This window comes from Nyctereutes procyonoides, unplaced genomic scaffold (genome assembly GCF_905146905.1).
Source record: "Nyctereutes procyonoides isolate TBG_1078 unplaced genomic scaffold, NYPRO_anot_genome, whole genome shotgun sequence".
NCBI classification, from domain to species: Eukaryota; Metazoa; Chordata; class Mammalia; order Carnivora; family Canidae; genus Nyctereutes; species Nyctereutes procyonoides.
Genome location: NW_026575043.1, coordinates 15,478,784 through 15,497,574, shown reverse-complemented (window position 1 = coordinate 15,497,574; position 18,791 = coordinate 15,478,784). Strand labels below are relative to the sequence as shown.

General features: G+C 43.5%; 1 protein-coding gene across 4 annotated transcripts in view; it reads right to left on the bottom strand.

The window, feature by feature from the left end:
* Positions 1-18,791, bottom strand: part of NEDD9 (neural precursor cell expressed, developmentally down-regulated 9) — a 182,650-nt gene that overhangs the window by 13,116 nt on the left and 150,743 nt on the right. For 3 of the 4 annotated variants that reach the window (XM_055322268.1, XM_055322267.1, XM_055322269.1), the window contains one exon: positions 16,787-17,233. In XM_055322268.1, coding sequence (XP_055178243.1) covers positions 16,787-17,233 — 447 coding nt within the window. Of the gene's footprint in view, positions 1-12,682; positions 12,872-16,786; positions 17,234-18,791 lie in introns of those variants that run through there. The other variant, XM_055322270.1, reaches the window with a different exon arrangement.

The window sequence follows — 18,791 nt, the reverse complement described above, 5'->3', positions numbered from 1 at the left end:
ATGACAACCTACGTGTGTGAGTCATTGAGCTGGAAGAGAGGCCCTTGGGCTGTGCCGCTCCCACCTCCCCAGTCCTTGGCCAGGCCTTGCACCGGTAGCCAAGCAAGAGCCTGACGCTTAAGATGCCTGCGGGGCTGAGCAGGTGAGGCCAAGGGAGAAATGAGCTGGGATTTTGCGCTGGGGAGACAGAACGCATAGCCTCCTAGAAGAAAGCAGCCACTCCTCAGCTCCAGCCAACTGCCATCCTGAAAAAACTACACGCTGTGTTGCTAAGTCTCTTAAATTTTCAGGAGAAGCCAGAAGTCTGGACTTTTTTTAAAATATAAAATCTTAAAAAAATAAATAAATAAAAATAAATAAATAAATAAAATATAAAATCTGATTTCCAGAATTGGCTCAAATATTTCAAACAGCATCTTGGCCAAACCAAATCTATCTGTGGCCCCCAGGGTGCCAGTCTTGCCTTCATCTACTTATTTCTGCCCTCCTCCCTGGATGTGTTGAAAGTTTCCAAGGCCAGGGCCCTAGAAAGCCCTTTACCAATCCCATTCCTTGGGAAGACTGAACTGTACCCTTTTATACCTGCGCCCTGCCTGCCACACCTCTGTGCCTTTCCTCACACTGTATCTTTGTCCAAGATACTCTTCCTTTCCTCATACTTAAAATTTTATCCGATTTTCAAGGCCAAGCTGAGTGCCTCTCTCTCATGAGGCCTTTCCAAACAGATAAAATACCTTTCCCTTCAGAACGCTGTAAGCATGTTATCTGTACATCTCTAATGGTCCTTATCACTTGTGGTCTGTTCCAGGGCATTCCATTTCTTCTCTTGGCACAGTGGAGACCGAGCCCATCTCTTCTTCATTTGTAGATCCACGTCAGGACCTAGCACAGTGCCTTGACTGTTGTAGGGCTTGGATAAATGCCTTGACTGAATACATTTGTGAACTAAAGGAAAACTCGAGGCTTTTCTTAAGCAAGATAGTGTGGAACTGGACTGGATGGGAAACAAGATCTGGCTGTCTAGGATTAGGTTGATTTCCAGGTGAATTCAGCTCTAGGATGAGTGTGACCCACAGGAAAAGAGGCTGGAACTGGCTCTCATCAGCCATGTGTGGTAAGATCAGGCAAGCGAGGAAGCCAAAAAACCAGAGTGAATTTTAGATAAAATCAAGAAGTCGGAAACCACGGAGGCATGATCACCTGCACCAGTATTTGGTGCAAACCACCTGTGGAGGCCAAAAGAGGCTGCTAGATGGTTTCCTTTTCCTCACTCTAGAGCCTGCGTGCAACATAAACATCTGTGTTGTTCTCAGCCACAAGCTAGAAACAGACCAGGGAGTTTTGCAAGAAGAAATCAAAGCAACCTTTGCAGTTTACCTTAATATCAGAAGGAAAATACAACAGAGGGATGCCTGGGTGGCTCAGCGGTTGAGTGTCTGCCTTTGGCTCAGGGCGTGATCCCAGGATCTGGGATCAAGTCTTACATCGGGCTCCCTGCAGGGAGCCTGCTTCTCCCTCTGCCTGTGTCTCTACCTCTCTCTGTGTCTCTCTCATGAATAAATAAATACAATCTTAAAAAATAAAATACAACAGAAAGGAACAGGAATTCTGACATGGGTCTCGAGAAGCTGTACAGTAGAGGCCATAGCCACACCAGGCCTTTAGCTCATGGAAAGGATTAGGTCTGATGAGGAGAGTGATGAGAGAAAATAAGCCAGGCTCAGGGAGAGCTGACTCTACCACATATGAGAACACAACCAAGGCATCTGTCCATTCTAAGCCTGTTTACTCATTACGAGAATGGAAATAATAATACTTACAGGCTATTGGTGTATTAAATGAGATCAAGTACAGAAAGTGCCCAGCATAGAGTAAACCCCTGCAGCCTTAGTTATTTCTATGAGGACTGTCACCTGGGTTACACAGCTTTTACTTTTGTTTTTTTTTGTTTTTTTGTTTTTTTTTTTTAATTTTTATTTATTTATGATAGTCACAGAGAGAGAGAGAGAGGCAGAGACACAGGCAGAGGGAGAAGCAGGTTCCATGCACCGGGAGCCCGATGTGGGATTCGATCCTGGGTCTCCAGGATCGCGCCCTGGGCCAAAGGCAGGCGCCAAACCGCTGCGCCACCCAGGGATCCCAGCTTTTACTTTTGGACTTAAATTTGAACCAGGTAGTTCAGATCAACCATCCTACTGAAGACAGCTTTTTAAAAAGATGAGCAAAAGATACTCAAAAATCTTCATTGCACGAAAGCACTAAAAGATAGTAAAGAATGATCAGGTCCAAATTTGGGAGTAGAGATGAATTCATAGAGGTAAACTCCCATTTGAAGGCTATATTTGTCCTGGGGGCATTTGCTGACCCAAGACAGATGTCTGAGCGACCACACTGTGTCTTTTTACAGCATCTTCAGGTATACGGGAGGAATATGGGACACAAGGACTCACTGAGGTTGGGACCCTGATAACCATCCCCACTTTGGGTTGGTAGTCTAAAAGTTGCATGTGAACGTGAGAATTAACTAGAAGGGAAGCCACCCTTGCACGGGCTGAAGCCGGGTTTTAACTCATCAGGGTTGGTAAGAACATCTCAAAGCCTGAAAATAGATTTATGTGTGACTGGGAGGCTGGCAGAAGGAAATAAAATCCTCTCTGGATGTAGAGAACATCTTAATAGGCCTTAAGTTATTTCTTACAAATATTTAAAAATACAGTGTCCACCATACAAAGATACCCAACAACGTGGGAGATGAGACAGCGGAAAAAAAACAAACAATAGCCAATTTTTGCTTTCTTCCTAATGTGAGGAGGACATGGTCTGTGTGTCTTAGTGGTCACAGATCTCAAGGCTGTTTGCTTTCAAAATGTTTCGTGATTAAGCCATGGGAGAAAACAAAATGTAATCATTTAGATATGACTGGAATAGAAAGAAATTAATCTTTACAAATGCATACAGTGTTCCCAGTGAGGTCTATGAGGCAATGGGAACTTCACATCAAAGCAGTTAAGTGACAAGAGACTGGTTCTTGATGACTATCAGTAGATTGACTTGGGTTACCATTTCACTCAGGTCATATCAGCATTGCCATTGTCACAGTTATCACCGTAACAGCCCAAGACACTCCAGTGGAAAGCCCCAGGAGAAAAAGTGCTCTATGAGGCATAGAAATAAACCTATTTATCCAGAACAAAGATGGCAATGTCCCAAACCCAGGACACTTTATTGGATTTCTCTTCAGACAAGGCCTTTTCAGTGGAAGATCACAAGCTGGGTTTGTCAAGAGGATCTCACCAAGAAGTAGGGCACATACCCAACTGGAATGTCTAGAAGCAAAATACTTTCAAGACAACGCCTGCTCATATGGTACCACTCGGGCCAAAGTCTCAGCAAGTCTCCTTGGGCACCCACTTCACCTCCTCAGAGCCAAGATCGCTGTTGAGTGCCTGGGAGTGGGGCCTCGCTGCTGTGGAGGCCTGAGGTCAGGAAGACTTGAGCTTCTCAGCTACATGCTACCAGTTCAGTGGGTGCTGTGGGAAGCAGGAGGGGGGCAGGCTGTGCCATCCATGAAGCCAGACCCTCGCCACCCCAAGAATCCTGTGAAAGCCAACTAGTGGGGTCTCAGGTCCTGCCGTGTTGTGCCATGCTTCCATCTGACACCAGCTCAACCACTCAGCACTTACGGCAACTTTTCATCTCTCTCCTCCACCACCCACCCTGTTTTGACTCCTTCCCTCCTGCCATGCTAGCAGCAACCATAAAGAAGAGCAAAAACAGTACAAAGGAAGCAGAAAAATCCTACTCTCTGACAGAAAGCTGGGTGGAACAGAAGAGGGGCAGAGATGGGATGAGGAGGAGCACAGGTTAACCGGTCTCGGGTACCATCATTATTACTGCTCATACTTCTCCATTTGCTAGATGCCTGTTGCAACAATTACAAAAAATCACAAAACTAGAATTCTTAAAAAATAATTTTAACAGAATTTTTAAAAATAACAAAAAAATCTGACTTGGAAGGGCAAGAAGGAGTCTTTTGGAACTGTTGGGAGTTTCTGTGTCCTGTGATTTAATTCTCGGGGTCTAAGTCTCTCCATTCCAAAGCAACACAGAAATGGCCAGAATGACGCAATCCTTTCTTCTGATATCCAGATAATGGCTCAATAATTGACCCCTGGAGTTTACCCATCAGTCCAGTGGAGCAGGAACACATAGAACCGGCTCCCGGTGTTCCGCCCCAGGGCCTTGTCAAGAACTGGGCAACCAGGTGGCTCAGGAAATATAATGAGTACTTGATGAGAAGTTAAAAAGTGCCACTGTGCCATAATAATTAAGTACAGATTTATAACCCTGCCATTAACAGCACCTAAGATTGTCTGAATTCAGAAGTAGGCCTCACTGATTAGCAAATCAGCCATTTGCAGTTTTCTTGGCATACGTGGAAAAATCAGATGGCTTCCTGTCTATTGCTAATCCCCCTAGCCCCCCTGTTTTATTTATACTATCTCTGGGTTTCATGCATTTAACAAGAGTATTTAGATTTCTAAAACTGCCTGCTGGAAAGGACTTATTTCACGTAAATGCCCTTAAAAAGCATTCACAGAGCCACCATGGTATTTATTAGACCTTATAATAACCTCTTTGTCTTAAAGCCCATGAACTGTGTGACCCTCTCCCTTTAAAGAAAACCCTTAGGAAGAGAAACATCACTATTATCACCGCCTGCCCGTTAGAACTTGGATCCAGTTTTCAGAAACTGCAAAGTTATAGAGACTTGTCTGTTTAAAATCCAAGATTACTAGTTTCTTTTCTATGACCAGAGCAAAAGCCACATGTTGCCTACACTGGATTTATTAATCCTCTATAAATTCTCTCTGCCCAGCTTGGGTGTAGCAGTGAGCTCATTTATTATTCGCATAGTAACAATATAATGAAAACTGAGTCTGGCCTGAAAAATACACCCCCATGGGCCAAGTGCACGGTTTACCCTTCCTAAAGCCCCTCTTTTGCACAGCGAGGCTTCTCCCCCTCTGTTTTTGGGCAGTGATTTCCTTTCCATCAAAGACATTCTGATGTCTGATCTTTATGCTAGAACTAAGCCTTTTGCTCGCCACATCTACATCGCGGCCAGTCTGTTTTCCAAATGAGGAAAAAAGTCACCACCGAAGGCTCAGAAGTGGAACGGGGCTCTTGGGTCACTTTCATTTGACACAGCATTCAGGAGGCAAGCCACTCAATGGAAACAGTGCCCCGATTGTCAAGCCTCTAGCGTGCCTCCCCTGCTGCTTTCAGGAAGCTTTTTGTGCAGCAAGTGCTAAAGCAATATTTAGTTATGGGGTGACCAAGCGCCAAAGAGCAGCTCTGAGCATTTAACGTGGAAGAGCATGGCAGGGAATGACGTCTGGGTTCCTGCAGTGGTTGAGATCTTTCTTTTTTTTTTTTTTTTTTTTTTTTTTTATGCGGTTGAGATCTTTCTCTGGACAAAGCTGAATGGGACCAGTGACAGAGCTGGGTACAGCGAAGTCATGTTTTAGATCTCATGGCCTGCAATGTTCTTGGAGAACCATAAGCATTTTGGTTCTTTCGATGTCCAAATAAATGCAACAGGACACCAGCCATTACGTCTAGATTTTGAAATGGATTTCAGAGAGATGCCCACAGACTGCCTGAAACAGGATGTGATCGTGGAAAGGAGGGGGCCAGACATGAGAATTTCTGGATCCAAGGACGTAGAGCCCTCAGCTCTTCTCATGGCTTCACTGGGAGACAAGACGTAGCAGCTGATGGGACAGACCAGTCACATGGCAGTAGGTGGTGCTGCGACAGGGTTGTCGCTTCGAGACACACCTGACCCACCAAGCGTCTCTGCCATATTCAAGAGACTCAAACAGAGGAAAATGGACAGAAAATAACGAGTTCTAGGATGAAACACTCTCTTATCTTATGGTAACAAAGCAGGGGAGAGACTTCTCCTTCATAAGCTGCTCTTTGGAAAGTGCTCTCACTCTCAGGGATGGGACTGCGAGCTCTGAGCTCCCCTGGCTCAGCACACCCAACCTTCCCTCCTGTGTTGCTCTGCTCCTTGCCTTCTATTGCCACAGCTCAGTCTTGTAAAGGTGACTGCGGTTTCTAGATGGGAAGACAGGCTGCATCCTAAAAGAAGAGGATGATTTGCCAAAACTTACGGGGTCAACTTGAAATTTATACCAATGCCTGAGTGTCTTTTTTTTTTTTAATTTTTTTTTAAGCATCTTGAGGTCTTTAATGTCTTTTTTTTTTTTATCATCTTGAGGTCTTTAATGTTTTTTTTTTTTTTTTAGCATCTTGATGTACCATTTTATTGAACTTTTCAAGTGACTCTGGGAAAGAATCAGATAAGGATATCTGGATCATAAAAATTTAACAAAGGCCATTAGAGATAATTCAGCCCTACTCACCATTTCACAGTCGAGGGAATGAAGTTCAGAGAGGTTATTCAGCTGGTTAATGACAGAGAAGTCAAGAAGAATCTGGTTGGCTGGGTCCCACGGTCCACACTACTTTTCTCAATGCCCCGGTGCTTACATTCGCAAGACAGATTAGAAATTTACTAGAAATTTATTACTTTCCTGGTTTCAGAGAGAAACTCACATCCTTGTTTGAGAAGCAAAACTTGAAATCTGGGTATCTTAAATTTTGGGGGTGCCGCTTTCCCTGGCAAGCTCATTCTGGGAGATTTAACCGTAGTCTCTCCTCCTCCATGGTGGATATGTTCCAAGACCCCCAGTGGATGCCTGAAACTGTGGTTAGTACTGAGCCCTATAGATACTATGTTTTTCCCCTATACACACATACCTATGATAAAATTTATCAATTCAACACAGAGATTAACAATAAAATAGAACAATTATAACAATATACTATGATAAAAGTTATGTGAACATGGTGTCTCTCTCTCTCTCTCAAAATGTCTTACTGTACTATATGTACCTTTCTTGCATTGATGTGAGACAATAAAATGCCTGTGTGATGAGTTGGAGTGAGGTGAGTGGCCTAGGCATTGACAGTATGTCAGAAGGAGGATCATTTGCTTCTGGATCCTGCCTGACCATGGATAACTGAAACTGTGAGAACAAAACTGGAGATAAGGGAGTCTGGGACTACTATGTCTGGTTAAATGACGTTATCCATATGGACCAATTTGAAGTCATTTGAAAAGATAGTGCTTCCAATGGTAGAGAAAGCCAACATAGCAATGTTCTCAACGATACCACAGTCTTTACATCACCTTAATCATCTGCTCAGGACTTCCAGATCAGCCTGCCATGAAACTGCCCGCTGCAGCTCAACTCACAGTGTCTCAGCATAGAGGCTACTCTTCAGCTCTGGGGTGAGAGCTTTCTGAAGTGACTTTAATTCTTCCTGGCCAAGACGACACTGTTGGACACCCAGGACTCGATGAGCTGGACTTGCTAGTGAATTGTCCTAACCATGCCCTCTTACTTTAAGGACTTGGCAACATCAACCATTAGCCAGGATGTAAAAATCATTAGCTTCAGAGTCAGACAGGCATGGGTTCAACTAGCGAGACCGCCTCTTAGCAGAGGTAGGTCCTTCAGCAAGTGAACTAATCTCTCAGACCTCAGATCCCTCCCCATAAAGTAAGGGGGTTGTAAGGAACACCTTTGAAGCTGTTGAGAAGATCAGATGAGATTATGGCTATAAGATCCCTAACATGGAGCCAGGGCTCCAGGGTGCTTTTGGGTTACCCTCACTTTAGTCCTAAAGCTATGGTGAAAAATGAGTAACTTCATAGCGTGCTAAGGACTACACAGTCAGTTAGTGGGTAAATTTGAAAATAAATAACTATTATGATAAATAACTGGTTTAAGCACGCCCTGCTTTAAGAAAACCAAATAAAATTTACTCAAATAAATCAGATGTGATTGTGGCATGTTGAAGATTCTTTGCTCCAAAAACTGATCTACTCTGGAACCCCGTTAAAAAGAGAGGATTCCTTGGTATTTTTCAGATGTTACCAGAATTACATAGAAGTTTTTGGAGAAGACACACTGTCCGAAGCAACTCTGTAAACAGGAACAGCATGCCTCTCTAGAAGCATGCCTCGACAGCTGGGTGTATGGCATTATTTAGTACCAAGTCCACTTCTGATGGGATCTTGCTCTGCATTTTCCACAAAGTGCTCAAACAAGCCTGCTTTTAAAGATGTGTCCCACCAATATTAAGTCTGAGTTCTATCATCAAATCAAATAAATCAATGTATTCTTTTTATCTCCTTCACAAACAGAGCATTATCCACTCAGCCAGACATCACACCACACACAATATCTGACCTATTCACTCTGATAAGCACAGTCACTTAGCATGAAATCATTGCAAAAGGAAGGAAGATTACCTCTGTTTGCTCTGGTGTGGGTTCATAAGAAGTTACTAATGCACTCTTAGAAATACACACTATCTATGAGCTTTATGACAAATTGCAACTGAATTAGAAGGCCTTGGCATTGACCAAACAAAAAAAGACTTTTGTACATTTTTAGGGAGGTGTTACACTTTGCTCATTCCCCTGGCGTGGGTGGCTTGGCTGGGAGGGGAGACTTCTCATTTCCAAAATGATCTCATAAAGTCCTGCCCCTAAGCACTCAAGGACCTCAAATTCTGTGTAGGATGTAGAATTTTTTTTTAAAGATTTCATTTATTTATTCATGAAAGACACACAGAGAGAGAGAGGGAGAGAGAGAGAGGCAGAGACACAGGCAGAGGGAGAAGCAGGCTCCATGCAGGGAGCCAGATGTGGGACTCGATCCCGGGTCTCCAGGATCAGGCCCTGGGCTGAAGGTGGTTAAACCGCTGAGCCACCCAGACTGCCCCAGGATGTAGAATTCATCTTGACTCTTGAGGGTGAGCCATTTAGATGGAAGGTCACTTCTCCACACAGCCCAAAAGCCTCATATTGAGACGGAACATCATTTCAATTCAGATTGTCTTTATAGAGAGATGTACAATTCTGAAACACGGTCATACTTTATTGAGCTTATAAGTGAAGAAACCAGAGGCACCCCGTGCCCTGTCAAACTCTGATTCTCCCTGCTATTTTTCAAGGGATGGGTGTCTGTGTGTGTGTATATAGGAAGGGAACAAAGGAAAGTGGGTGAAGTCAGAGTTTATCTTCTCGGGCACTTTCATTTCCTCTAAATCTATTTTTACTTGTTGGTAGACAAATCTTACTGCTAATATATAGCAGTTAGCTGGCTCGTAACTGAGTGTTGCTTTGGGCAACCAGATTTCACAATGCTTCAAATCCCAATAAGGGAAGTCCTCTGTTCCCTGACCAATGGCTTTGGGTGAGGGTGTGTATGTGTGTGTAATTCGTGGTGACTCAGTGTCTGAGAAGGTACAAATATTATAGCAAATCTATTTCTGTTTCTTATGCTACCTTTCAAGAACGGGCCTGGAAGACCTGACTAAAAGCTTATAAGCGTATCCTGCCAACATTTGGCCATGTCCCATTTTGGAAGGTAGGATATGGTCTTTAAAGATGATGTAATGGGGTCTAGATAAACTTTAATGTTACTTGAGTTTTCTAAGTGCCATCCCCCACACAGTATTTGCCCCAGCCTATCCCATCATACACACTGTAAAGGCCACTGAAGTTTTATTGAACCCATGAGCTCCCTTGAGATGAAGTGAAGAGTATGACATATTTGGCGACCAAAGAGGAGGGGGAAAACTGCAGTGGTGCAACAGAAAACTTCACAGAGGAGATGAACATTGAAATGGGCTTTCAAGTATGAATAGGAGTTTACAGATAGAATGGAGGAGAAAAATCATTCTAGGTAAATAACAGACTATGCAAAGGAAGCTCTGATCCCCAGTAAAAAATAGTATATTCTCCTCTTTAGGTGACCACGGAAGAGTCAACTAATCTTGTCTGCGTTGGGCAAAATATATAAAGGCTCTTGGGAGCCTGCATGGCTCCTAAGCGTCTGACTCTTCTTCTTCTTCTTCTTCTTTTTTTTTTTTTTTATTTACTTGACAGAAAGAATGCACGCACAAGCAGGGGGAGCAAGAGGCAGAGGGAAAGGGAGAAGCAGGCTCCCCGCTAGGCAGAGAGCCCAAAGCAGGGCTCTATCCCATGACCCTGGGATCATGACCCGAACCGAAGGCAGGCACCTGGCCGACTGAGCCACTCAGGCACCCCCAGCATCTGAATCTTCATTTTGGCTCAGGTCATGATCTCAGGGTCCCATGATCGAGCCCCACATCAGGCTCTGTGCTCAGTGGGGAGTCTGCTTGGGATTCTCTCTCTCCCCCCTTCCCCTCTCCCTCCTCATGCTCACTCTCTTGAATAAATAATTCTTTTAAAAAACTAAATAAGTAAATGAATGAATGAATGAATGAGTGAAATGTTAGCCCCTCAGACATGCTGAACTTTACATCAGTCATGCTTTGAATGCTCAATTGTGTATAGATGGTTATGATTACAGAGAAAAGATGTTGGCATTCCCCAACACCCTTCTTAGGGGAAACAACCCTGTAGAATCTAACATACATCATAACTGTAATGAGCTGGGCAATGAGATGTGAACAATGTGTGATAGTCTGATGGGTGATAAGATCAGAACCACTTTTCAGTTTACTTAAAGGTCAACTCAAATTAGATGCTTCATTTCTTGCTTCTGGCTTACTCGTTCCTTCATTGGCGGTCCTCTGTGTGCTGACACTTTGCTGTGAGCTTGGCCTATAGCAGTAAATGCCATACATTAAATGCCATATGTCGATGACAGCTCTGGCCCCTGCCCCCCTTAATGGGACTTACAATTTAGCTCAAAACTGATCGTTAGAAGAATGCAAAACGAACCTACTTACATCAGTCAAATAAAAGTGACATGTCGGAAAAATAATCAGAGAAAAACAGATCAGTCTCTCTGCAGATCAAGGCACAGAATGGATGAACTCAGGTGGCAGTTTTACTAATCTCTGAAGCAGAAAAATGAGGCTATTTTAGACCTTTGTGAATCTTAGACTTTTGGACGTTTTGGGGGTTCCACTCCCACCACAGTCCCTTAGGAAGTAGATTTTCTCTCCTTTTAAAAAATATTTTATTTATTTATTCATTCATAAGAGAGAGAGAGAGAGAGAGAGAGAGAGAGAGAGAGAGAGAGGCAGAGACACAGGCAGAGGGAGAAGCAGGCTCCATGCAGGGAGCCTGACATGGGACTCGATCCCAGGACTCCAGGATCATGCCCTGGGCCAAAGGCAAGCGCTAAACCGCTGAGCCACCCAAGGATCCCCAGAATTTTCTCTTTAAAAAAAAAAGAAAACTGAGATCATTAAAAAATATACATAATTTAGCTCTTCAAATTATTGGATTCTGAGTAGCTCTTTTAATTTAAGATTGCCTGTGAGTTCTTGGCAACCACAGGGCATATTTAGAAATCTTTGCAAAGTGAGAAGAATCTAACTTACAAATTGTTTTCAAATGTAATGAAATAGCTCTGAGCCCTCCATGTAACAATTAATGAGGTTGACCTTATGTTGTTTCCTACACATTTGTCTCGATGCTTATTAATTTATATTTTGCAGTTTTTGTGTTTCATGCTTTGGAGTTAAAAAAATTGGGGGGGGGGGGCCTCTTAAACATTCTTGCAGGCCCTGGGCATTCTGCCCATAATGCCTAATGGATAAAACGGCACTGCACACAAAACCCAGAGTGCAAAAGACCAATGAAATTAAGAAAGGTGTCAGTGTATATGGTTTCCAGATAACTTTAAGAGTTCTTTTCCACTCTGTGCAAAATTCTCGTAGAACCAGAGAGAGAGAGAGAGAGAGTGCTACAGGCTCAAAGGGAACAGCTTAGGTGTTGGCAGTAAAGTATTTGCATGTTTGGTGTACAATCAGAAACACAAACAGGGCTGAGGCATTCAAAACAAACTCTGAGAAAGGAAAGACAAATAAGGGAGAGGAACTAATTTTTTTTTTTTTTTTTTTTTTTTAGGCCCCTGCCATGCTAAGCCCTGGGCTGGGTCCTTTTCTGTAGGTTGTTCTATTTAATTCTCACAAGAACTCTAAGAGGTAGTTGTGATTGCTCCCATTTTACAGATGGAGAAACCATAGCTTAGGGAAGTTGAGTAGCTTGCCAAGGGGTTGACAGCTATGAAAGAAGAGAGCCAGGGGTCCGCCTAACCCCAAAGTCCATGCTCTTTGCACAAAACTCATACTGTCTTGTTTTATAAAAGGGTGGGGATCATATGATCATCTTTCTTTTTCTAACTGCTGATGTATTAAGTGATGCGTGTCACTTAATGTGGTCAGGATGGGTAGAGGCGTGTTAGTTGGGTAGAGGCTGAAGTTTCCCAAAGAGCAAAATTGAAGTGATAGAAGAGAGAATTTTTTCTTTTCTCTTAAATGATTCATTCGTGGAAAAAACTGTGGTGGATAAAACTCCTGAAGCCCACACTCTGTAGCAACATCAAGGGAATCTTTAACTATGGAAAGTCCCAGATCACAATCAGATTGGAACATATCCAACCCCCCATAATGGTCACTTCACAGTGTTTCTCAAAATGCAGTCCTGGATCACCTCCCCCAGGACTAGCCAATGAGCTCACCCCAGGGCAGATTCCCAAGTCCCAGGATTAGAATCTCTGGCTGGGAAGGCCTGGAAATCTGCATTTCGGCTCACCTCCAGAGGATTCTTATGTTCTCTTAAAGTTCTGAACCACACTTGCATGGTTTAGAATAAGATCCACTTCCTCCTCTTTTTCTTCTTTAAGTGCTTTTCCAGACCGTAGCTTAAACTTCCAGAAATGTCTAGTTGTGGGCTCACCACCATTTTACAGATGAGAAAGTAAAGAGAAAAATGGGTAAATGGCTATTCACTAAGTCAGCTACAATAAGAACTCAAAAAAAAAAAAAAAAAAGCCCAAAGCCCAAACAAAAACAAAAGCAAAACCCTAAAAGCCTGCCTGATTGATTCTTGTACTGAGATTAACTCTTGGGGCCTGGGCTTATTAAGTCATTAGTGTGGTTCTCACCCACTGAGAAGGTCCCTACAGAGAGGAAGATGTTGACAATAGTTTTTAAAGCAACTATTATCTAGAGGGTTAAAATTACTTTTTTGCAGCCAAGCCATCTCCACTAAGAAGGACGGAGAGAAGGAAAGAAGGAAGGAAGGGAAAATGGAAAGAAAAGAGGAAAGAGAAAGAGCAAGAGTGAGAGCAAGCAAGAGAGCGAGAGAGGAAGGGAGAGAGAAAAGAAGATGAGGAAAGGAAGGAAGGGGTCTTCTTCCTCACACCCATGGAGGTTCCAGCAGAGGCCCAGTGGACACGATGGAGGCAGACAGCCTAGGCAACCACAGGCACTTAGATGACTTTCAAGGTGAGGTCAGGATATCCTGCAGAACACTTGGTGTTTGGCAGGGGGTAGCCAGGACCATTCCCTCCTGCCCTTCCCATCCTTGCTGCCAGTGTTACCACCTTGAACCCCAAAAGCTCAACACTTGGCACTGCAGGCATTATCTACTCAGTTCTGGTAAAATCACCCCCCTGTAAGTGTTGGCAGAGGTCTGATTCGGAAGTTGGCATCCTCCTACAGGAATCACCTACCTTTTGGTAAACACAAAATGTTCTACTACTTTTAAAATTAAACAAACAAAACGTTGACTGCAAGCGTGCACCCCAACATCAGGCCAAGGGAAGGCATGGCCAAATCTCTCCCCTTTATTTTTTATTTTATTTATTTTTTTATTTTTTATTTTTTTAGTCTCTCCCCTTTAAAGGGATGGAGGGTCAAGGAGCAAATCTCCCGTGCAGTTATAGCAAATAAAACGGGAAGAAGTCTGATGTACTTTTCAGACTTGGAACTCAAAAGGTTGAGTCTAAAAAGGAAAACATGTCACCTTCCTGCCAAAATAAACTGTGATGAAAGTTTAGACCCCACCACCTTTCAGCCAAGCATTTCCTGTTCTGGTCTGTTCCCTCGTCTGCCTCATACTAGCTCAGATGAGGGAGAGCTATTTTTAAGGTGCAAACAACCAGGAGTAAGAATGAGAGAAGTTATTTATTTATAGTTACACCTTTCAACTGTTCTTTCCCCCCCTCTGGAGATAGAGGCTGGCTTGGCTTTCCCTTTGAATCTAAAATCCCTGGGGTAAGAAGGCCTTTGAAAGGTCATGGTGGAGTCACTTTGCCTCCAGACAGTGATCACTGTCCTGGGGAAAACAAGTCGCCCCTTCTTGAGGAATTCTCCTCGTAGGCATGCCCTTGGCTTATGCAACACAGGTGCTCTTGAGCAGTATTTTGTAATTCGTACCTTTTGTATAAAAGGTGATTCGAAAATACACTCATGGTTTTGTTATTCAAGGAATCCAGCGGTGATTTTCCCTGTCCCCCCACTTTTTTGGTCCAATGGAGAGTTAGTTCCATTATCATGAGAATAGATTATTCCATAATTGACTTGGGTTTGTAAATTCAGCAGTTGTATTAGATTTTCTTGAGCCAGGGCACATGCCTATGTAGTGCTCTCAGAGCCAGCAAGCTCCATCTTTTATCTAACTGCGTCTTCCCTTATTTCTTATTCCATTAAATCAGTCCATTCTTTTTCTGTATTTATTTAAATTCAATTTGCCAACATATAGTAGTATAATACCCAGTGCTCATCCCATCAAGTGCCCTCCTCAGTGTCCATCACCCAGCTGCCCCATCCCCCCACCCACCTCACCTGCACCCCAATGCTCATAGCAGCAATGTCCACAATAGCCAAACTGTGGAAGGAGCCACGATGTCCTTCGACAGACGAGTGGATAAAGAAGCTGTGGTCTATGTATACAATGGAATATTACTCAGCCATCAGAAAAGACGAATATCCACCATTTCTTTGACATGGATGGAAGTGAAGGGTATTATGCTGAGTGAAATAAGTCAGTCAGAGAAGGACAATCATCATATGGTTTCACTCATATATGTGGGAAAATTCAGTCCATTCTTAATCTCAAGCCTCAAAGGACCCATTGTAGAGCCTTGGAATTTGCCGGTGAACGAAAGAGGAAAGCCCTCCCCTGTAATGCTCACTTAAGCAGGATCCTGGTGTTGGCTATCACCTCAGTAGTTCACTAACATTATTTTCTCTCCAGTGTGTAGTTCCACCTGACATTACAGCATCTGCTTCTCTCCCCACTACAATGAAGCATCATGAACGTTCATCCTTGTTCACTCTAGTTCATCCCTGTATCAAAAGCATCAAAAATATACTAAATAAAGGGTTGCCTGCCTGCCTGGCTCATCCCATGACCATGTGACTCTTGATCCTGGGGTTGTGAGTTCGAGCCCCCAGGTTGGGTATAGAGATTACTTAAAAAAAAAATAAACAAGGGCACCTGGGTGGCTCAATGTTGAGCATCTGCCTTTGGCTCAGGTCGTGATCTTGGGGTCCTGGGATCGAGTCCCACATTAGGGTCCCTGTAGGAAGCCTGCTTCTCCCTCTGCCTATATCTTTGCCTCTCTCTCTGTGTCTCTCATGAATCAATAAAAATAAAATCTTTAAAAAATAATAAACTCTTTTAAAAATAAATGTATATATATATATATATATATATAAAATGCTTAAAATTAATTCAACAAACAGACTTCTATTTATGTCAAATTGTTGTGGCATCTGGAATTATATAAAGTGCTGAAGAGATCCTTCCTTTTTTAAAAAATTTTTTTTATGTTCTGTCTCCCTTTCTGATATTTCCCACACACTTCTTCTCCCTTCCCTTATATTCCCTTTCACTATTATTCATATTCCCCAAATGAATGAGAACATACACTGTTTGTCCTTCTCCGATTGACTTACTTCACTCAGCATAATACCCTCCAGTTCCATCCACGTTGAAGCAAATGGTGGGTATTTGAACATAAAGACTCCTAACTCTGGGAAACGAACTAGGGGTGGTGGAAGGGGAGGAGGGCGGGGGGTGGGGGTAAGGGTGACGGGCACTGAGGGGGACACTTGACAGGATGAGCACTGGGTGTTATTCTGTATGTTGGTAAATTGAACACCAATAAAAATTAATTTATTAAAAAAAATAAAATAAAATAAAATAAAATAAAATAAAATAAAATAAAATAAAATAAAATAAATAAAATAAACTTTTTTACCATGATGGTTTCCTAAGTATTCCAGCTCTACTATTTTCACCCACTGGCTCCAGCATTATTATAGGTATTAGTTGAAGGACAAGAGGATGGCTCCTTTCTAAATTCACTAGTATCCATGTATTATTTTAAATGGGTCAACATTGAAACTAACAACTCTGCAGAACAAGTTGGTTGGCATGACCCACTAACAGCTTCTTTGCTCTCTGGTGGGTTCTTTGTGCAGCCAGTTCAATGCGGACACGATTCAGCTTTTGATGAGAAGACAGTCCTTTCTGCATCATTGTATTTGTATAAATTTGGTGCTTTGTACCACTCAAGGAGGAAAGAGAAAAGACGGGAAACTATTTCTGAGTCTAGAACCTAGGTCTAAAAGCAGATCTATCAGAAAGACGGAAAAAACTTAATGATCCAGTTTGATCTGGAATGACACAAGAACTTATAATAACATGGGAACAAAGTTTTGCTGACCAATGAATGGAAAAATGATGCAAAACTAATGCTCAAGGTCAAGTATTTAGTTATACTTACTCTTTAGAAGATATATTTACCTCTTGAAAGTTTTAAGTTCTTGTTCTGGGAACATTTCTATTGCTCTGAGTACAACGGAAACAAATAAGTAGGAACAGAAATCTTGGTCACTCACTCACCTTTTTGCTTAAGTGGGGACCATTAGCCGCCCCAATGCTTCTCTGCACTGATGGTGGTACTTGATACACGTCTTGTTCCTGGATACCATGGCTAGTGGGGACCTGGTAAATTCCCTGATGTTGGTAGGAAGGTGGAACTTGGTAGATCGTATCTCGAGGGGCACCGTGTGGGTTTGGCACTTGATAGAGCTTCTGTTGGCCAAAGGTCTGATGCATTAGTCCTGAAGTAGGCTGGTCCTGACCGGAGGGGGTCTCTTGAATGGGGCCAATCAGAAGCTTCACCCGGTTGCCTGGGACGATGCCTTGTCGACCATGTAAGGAGCAGAGCCACCATCCTTCCAGTCCTCCTGTGTTCTGCTCTATGACAGTCAGGATATCTCCCTTGCGAAAGGCCAATTCCTCAGCACACTCTGGGACATTGTCGTATAAGGCCCTTGCCATAAGATTCTAGGAAGAAGAGAACAGAGGGCAATTGTGTTAGAATGCTAGCTCAGTCCTTTAAACACCTAAAGCCCGTGCTCTTCTGGAGAAGCACACTTCCTGGAAGGGGGAGAAGAACAAATGTGAACAATAGCCTGTAAGGAGAAAAACAGATGGATGCAGACAAAACACAGATACGTCCGTACTGTGCCTGCCACCAGTGACGTCAGACTGCCTCCTCGGCGAAGCTCCGAACACCACAAGAGTTCTTCCCTCTAGCAGGGGATGCCGTGCCAAGGAATTACGAGTAGCACTGTTAAAGAGTTCACTATACAGAGCACTTTTCTTCCTTTCCTCAAGCCAGCTCGAAGAATAAGACATTCCAAGATATTCAGATGCGCCACAGCAGACATTTCTCAATCTTTTCATCTATCGGAGGCAGGAGGAGTCAAAGACAATCCCAAATGACAAACGGTACACATGGCATTTATATTTGGTGTTAAAATGGAAACAAAGGTCGACTTATGTATGCCTTGGCAGGCCTTCCAAATTCTTATTCCCAGTCGATCAAGTTGTGGATACAGGGGGAATCCACAAGCAAGTGCTCTTTACATGATAAGCAAGCATGGAGCACAGGGTGACAGTAGTCTCTCTTCAGAGTTGATGGCAGGGGGCTATGAAGAGTTTACTGCATGTAGGTAGATGCCACCTCTTTCCATTTTTGGTCTTTTATTCATACCTTTCCTGAAGCCCCCTCCTCCCCCTGCCACCTCTTCCCCCCCACTTCTTGAATCTCTCCGTTCACATCAGAAAGGCTCTCCCTCCCCCTTTCAGGGGCCCCAAACACTCCCCCCCTTTGTATGAAGGCCTGTCTGGCACATTCAGTACTAAGCAGACAGCCCAAGTAGGCATTCAGCAGAGAGTGGGGCAAGCGGTATGTGCTGACATTCTTGGACGCCTTTCAAAGGCTCCGAAGACTTCATTTCTTGGCGTTAGTCATGTTTCGCGGTACGATGGCAGCCATCACCACATGCCTGCTCCTTCCCAGCACACAGAGGAGCCGGGACGCTGTAAATTCATCACAGGCACTTGGAAAACTAAAAGTGATCTCTTCGGTGCTTCATGAAAGTGTCTGGATGCACCTGAGTCACCGGGATGCTGATCATTTGTGGGAGGAGGGACTGCCTATTGGGTGGAGCATGTTTGGGACTTTACATATTCGTGGAATTTTTGGCAGTTGTTGTTTGGACTTCTGCCCCCTGTTTGCTTTTCTAGAAACGTGGACTTGATCTTCCAGCCCCGTGCTTCTCATTCCTTTAGAACTGACATACATTAATCATCTCCCCCTGTACTATGCCCCATAACCACAGTCTTGTGCTGTGTGCTGGGTCTCCCCTCTGGAGTCGGGGTTGGGGTTGGGGGCTGCATTATGTAAGCAGCTCCCTTCCCATCAGTACCTGGGAGGAGGTCCTACTCTTACTGTTAATCCTCTTAGTGTTACTACTTAACCTAAGAAAAAAGAGGTCAGTACCCAGGGAGCCAGATGATGCTTTTGAAGAATAAGGTTGAAGTTCTTATTGGTTAC